The 5,555-nt window shown below is 38.3% G+C and overlaps 1 protein-coding gene across 1 annotated transcript; it reads left to right on the forward strand.

Moving 5' to 3' along the window:
* The first annotated feature begins 294 nt into the window (after positions 1–294).
* Positions 295–5,338, forward strand: LOC127414325 (leucine-rich repeat, immunoglobulin-like domain and transmembrane domain-containing protein 3). The gene is made up of 4 exons (XM_051652260.1): positions 295–413; positions 1,359–1,822; positions 3,054–3,359; positions 4,843–5,338. The coding sequence occupies exons 1-4, from the start codon at positions 295–297 to the stop codon at positions 5,139–5,141; spliced, it is 1,188 nt and encodes a 395-aa protein (XP_051508220.1). The 3' UTR covers positions 5,142–5,338.
* Positions 5,339–5,555: the final 217 nt, after the last annotated feature.

The raw sequence follows: 5,555 nt of genomic DNA on the forward strand, positions 1-5,555 counted from the left end.
CAAAGTTATTGTAATCATGTCAATTTGACCATCTTTATTGAGACCATTATTTATTTTATTTATAGTATTATTGTAATGCATCTGTATAAGGGCATGTTTCTCTTTACCATACAATAAGTAAAGGTGTTGATCTGCTCTTCGCCAGAGTAATCTGAACTAATCCGTTTAGTGTTTGTCTTAATCTACGGTAGTGTTTGGGAATGTCACACTCTAGCTCAGATAGGGAGTAGGACTGTTCATCTTTTCTGGAACAATAGTGTCTGAGATACTTCATGTGACACTTAGAATGATAAAATGCTTCTATATGCTCACCTCACGTTGTGCTTGGCTTTGGTTGTCTGTGCACAGAGTCCTGCATGCCCGTCTCTGTGCACCTGTGTGTTCCACAGTCGCAGCAATGGCAAGGGACTCAGGTACAGTCAAATGGGTTTTTCTGTAATCTGTTTTGCCCTGCTCTTACCCCGGTCAAGCCTTTGCTCCAGTGTGCTTCCATCCACACACTTTCTCTGCTCCTCTAACTCCTGTCTTGTGCTCTTGTTAATATATTCTTGCAGAGAGGTCACCATTGTAGTCTTGTCTAAGGCAGACAGGTGTTTTCATTGTTGTAGAAAGAATGTGTGTAGTATAAGGGCCAGTTTATCATATTGGAATGTATATCACAATTGATTTGTTCATGCTTATGGCTCTGGCCATCTGCTCACAACAATAGTGCTATTTGTAATTTATGCAGTTTTAATGGTTGGAGGCTGAGTGTGAGCAAGCTGCATGTAGACAACCATCTGTGCAATGTAATGCAGCATTTATTTTACTGAGGTAAATCGCTGATTTAAGAAAAGAAAGAGATACTTTTTAAAAGGGGAAAAAAAAAGGTCATCGTGCCTCGTGTCTTTTAAAACCTGCGGTTTGACTTTATTTCTTCCATGGAACGCAAAAAGGAGTTATTTATTGCAGAATGTCCTTGCTGCTCTTTTCCAGACAATGAAAGCCGATGGGCACCAGGGTTTAAGTTCCAAAAAAGACAACAACAAAAAAAAATGTGCTTGTGCACTATATCCCAAGTCTTCTGAAGTCATACGATAGATTTGTGTGAGGAACAGACTGAAAAGCTAGTATTCACTGAAAATCTTGACTAGAAAATCTTGCTTGTCAGCCATGGTCACCATAAACTTTCATTGTATGGGGGGAAAAAGCAGCTTGGACATTTTACTAAATAACTCCTTTTGTTTTCCACTTCAGAAACAAAGTCAAAGGGGTTTGGAACATCATTAGGTTGAAAAAATGATGACAGAATTTTAATTTTGGGCAAACTATTCCTTTAATTGACTTTTCTATTAATTTTACTATACTGTCTTTCTTAGAACTGTGCTCTGTAAGAACCCAGCCTTGACTGCCATTCCAACAGATCTTCCAAGTGACATCGTAAAGTTTCGTCTGGAACGCACCTCTGTCTCAAGGATTTTTAGAGGTGCTTTCTCCACAATGCCCGAACTCCTTTATCTGTGGCTTACATATAACTCCATCACCGTTCTACATCCAAGGAGTTTTACAAACCTGTCTTCCCTTCATGAGTTACGACTGGATGGGAACCTTCTGTCCACCTTCCCCTGGGAGGGACTCAGGGATGTGCCCCGCCTCCGAACGCTTGGACTGCACAATAACCGCCTGGCACGCATCCCACCCCTTGCTGTGCGTTACCTAGGCAACATCACTTACCTGGACCTGTCGAGCAACAGGCTGAGCTCCCTGCCTAATGATCTGGCTGCTCTCTGGCCATTCAATACGCTCAGTGATAGCTCTCAAACCCAGCGCTCAGTGGTTCTAGGTGAAACATACAGAGGAGACCACAAACATAATAGGCTATACTATAGGACCATTATGTAAAGCAGATTTAATTGAGAACTAGTTCATTTACAGCTTTTGACTATTGATATAAATACACTGTAGTTTAGTGCAGTCAATAATTTTTTTTTTAAATAACTTGTTAAAACATTATCACAATTAATCATGCTCACTAACCCGTACGTTAATTCTGTAATAAAAAATATTTATTTTTCTAACATCAGAGCAATTTAAGCTTGCAGTACATGTAACTTATATGTTAATTGTGTCAGTGAGGGGCAGTCAGCACACCTCAATGAACCTCACAATCAGTGCAGCCACAGAATTCAAATAATTAATTGGCATGTGATGTAATTAGGGTTTTTAAGGGTTTTCAAGATCATTAGAAATGAAATCTTTGACTGGTATGTGAATTCCATACAATGAAAGTGTGTGGCAACCAGGGCTGTTTTGAAAACAATTTCGGAGCTGTTTCAGTCCGTTCCTCACACAAAATTAGTGAATGGTGCACATTGACAACTTTTATGATGCTTTTATGGTGATTTTTTATTTTTTTTTTTTTTTTTTTTTTTTTTTTTGGAGCTTGACCCCTTGTCCCATTCACTTTAATTGTATAGACAAGAGCAGCAAGGACATTCTGCTATAAACAACTAAAGTTGAGAAAATAATGACAATATTTTCATTTTTGGTGAACTATCCCTTTGGTAATAATAAAGAATGACTAGGTGTGTCCAGATGTTTGACTGGTATGAGAGCAGTAGACCATTTTTTGCATTTAGTGACCCAAAATAAATAGGACAATGTTCTTAGCACATACAGTAATAATGTAATAATACACCTTGACCGGCCCTCACACATCCAGATAGACACATTGTTCTATGCACACACACATAGACACTGCCAAAGTGAAACTTAATTAAGTCATTAATGTCTTATAATAATTAAATATTTATCCAGCCTGACTGGTTCACACAGACCCACACATGATATCTAAGTGCGATCTGAGAGTCTACAGTCTTTAGATGGCTCACTGCGTTTAAGTCTCCAGTGGAAACCAATGCTCCATACTCTATTTAGCCCAACCATGCAGAAAAGCATAGATTCTGTAACTAAGTCCACACGTTTGAAGACTTAATGTACAAAACTAGCATTAGCATCTGAATGGGTCAGCCTCCCTCTCTTACCCACTTCATTCCTCGCCCAATTTTTCATAGGTCTACAGGATAACCCGTGGGTGTGTGACTGTAGGCTTTCTTCCTTACTTGACATTAGTAAGACACCAGAGTCCTCCCTGGTCCTGTTGGATCGGTTCCTGACCTGTAGTGGACCGCCAAACCTCGCTGGAGTTCCCTTTCAGAGTGTGGAGCTCTCTCACTGCCACAGGCCCTATGTAGTGACCTCTGCCACAAAGATCACAGCTCTGCTGGGTAGCAATGTCTTACTTCGCTGTGATGCTACAGGATACCCCACTCCCACACTTATGTGGATCAAATCTGCCAGAGCCAGCCTTTATAACACAGGTATCTTTTTATAAACTCATTTAGCATATTTTCATAGACACAGTTAGTTTGCCTTTTTTTTTTTTCTAGAATCTATTACACACAGAGCCTCACTTAAGACACGGTTCAAAATGAATTATTATGTAATGTCATTGCATTAGATACAAAATATTATATATGTGCATTTAAAACCAGGTGGAATTTATTTAAAAAATACAAAATACAAAATAAAAAAGCACACTATGAAAGCAAAATATCTCCAAAAAAGTTAATAATTGTTGTTTTAACCCTCATGCACTCTTTGTTTTAGACTCACACTTTTATTGTTTGTGGTCAAATTTGACCAAAATCAGTAAACCTGTATATTTTTTTATTTTTTTTTTTATTATGAAAGAAGTGTAATAACCCTAACTTCAATAAAGTATAAAAACACTAAAGTTGTGCGTTTTGGGGGGGATTTTATGCTATTTAGATCCTATTTACATTAAAATTTCTAAACTGCACCACTGGTATGCATATTCAAGTAAGCAAATTCATGTTAATTTCACAACAGTAAAAACCTACACTTCTATAAGTTTAAACATGAAGAAAATATGAGAATGTTTCAAGTATTGGGGGCAGATTTCTGCTATCTGGTGCAAAAAAAGAACAGTTACATTACTTAAAAATCATATCATGACAAATATAACCAAAAGATGGCTGCAGATTTCCATTAATTCATTCCTGGTTGTCACATGATTAATGTGTTTGTGTGTGTGTGTGTGTGTGTGCGTGCGTGCGTGCGTGCGTGCATGTGTGCGTCCTTGTTGTGCATTGTGGCTGAATTATTGATTTTATATGACAAATTAAAATGCTCTGTATTATAGTCTCACCCATTCAGTCCTCTCTCTCTGTGTGTGTGTGTGTGTGTGTGTGTGAGCGCATGTGTTCTGCATTTTGGGTGTGCTTTAGTCTCAAACCTTCATTTCTGTCTGTGTGTGTTCTGCATTGTGGCTGAATTATGCAAATCACTCTGAGTCTGTTGCTATCTATGCAATGAAATTTATACATTTTGTCCAAATACTGTGTTGAGTGTCCAAATGCTTTTTGAGGCCATTATGTTTGTCCTTTTAATTTGACTGGTGTACATAAAACTCTATAGATTGTCTTCTACGTGTTTAATAAGGACTGACCATTTGTGCTACATATAAAATACATTGTCTTTTATTTTAAGCTTGCTGTAAGCAGACACAGAACAGCATGGAAAATCAAAGGCTGCCCAGAAAACTTTCCAGCTGTAAGTTACCATGAGAACTTTGCCACCCTCAAAATAATTAACTTTAGTTATAGAGTAACTTCATGTCTAAATACTACCTTACAAAGCACATTGGTGCAAACATTGCAGAGCATTGTGCTATCCAGGATGAACCTATAACCTAGTAAACTGTAAGGCTGTGTTGTCTTCATGCATTTGTTTTCATGCCTGCTTATGTGTTCAATTCACTTTTATACCCACTGCCTGCAGATGCACAAGAGTCTCCTCGAGTAGGAATTCGTTGGTCTGCAGTCAGTCTTAATGGAATATCCTATAAAGATGCAGGAGAGTACCGGTGCAGAGCGCAAAACATGGCAGGGATATCAGAGGCTATTGTCAGTCTGAATGTGGTTGGAGTGATGGCTGAATATGCAGACTCTGAAAAATCAGACCTACAGCAAAGAGTTGCAAAATCAGACCATTCACAGAGGAAACCCAACCAGAAATCTACAGTGACACCTTCCTTGTTCCCTCTAAACATAACTGGACTGGGATGGATTTCCCAATAACGTTGCAACTTAAGCTTTAACGATCATCTTAACTTACGTCGTTTGTTATTTTACAATGGAGTAATGCCTGTTTCCCAAACCAGCACGTAGATCGCTCGTTATAAAGTAGAACTTAAGTGCTTCGTTACGGGAGCTGTCCAGTCCAAAGGTGCTGATTACTTTGGCAAATATGTCCAGGTGTTTGTCTTCTCAAAATGAAAATAATGTGAAAATACTAAGAAACATGGACGTTGTTTGTAACCTTGCAGAGGAGCCAAAATGTATTACCTTACTATTACAGAATTTAATTAAAGAAATAAACATGGCTTTAGAAAGACGGAGTTTCAGATGTATTGATGCTCAGTCATAGAGATTAATGAATGTGATGCAATAAATGCATGTAACGTGAATGGCTATGTGAATCATAAGGGGCTG

This window comes from Myxocyprinus asiaticus, chromosome 23, assembly GCF_019703515.2.
Source record: "Myxocyprinus asiaticus isolate MX2 ecotype Aquarium Trade chromosome 23, UBuf_Myxa_2, whole genome shotgun sequence".
Lineage (NCBI taxonomy): Eukaryota > Metazoa > Chordata > Actinopteri > Cypriniformes > Catostomidae > Myxocyprinus > Myxocyprinus asiaticus.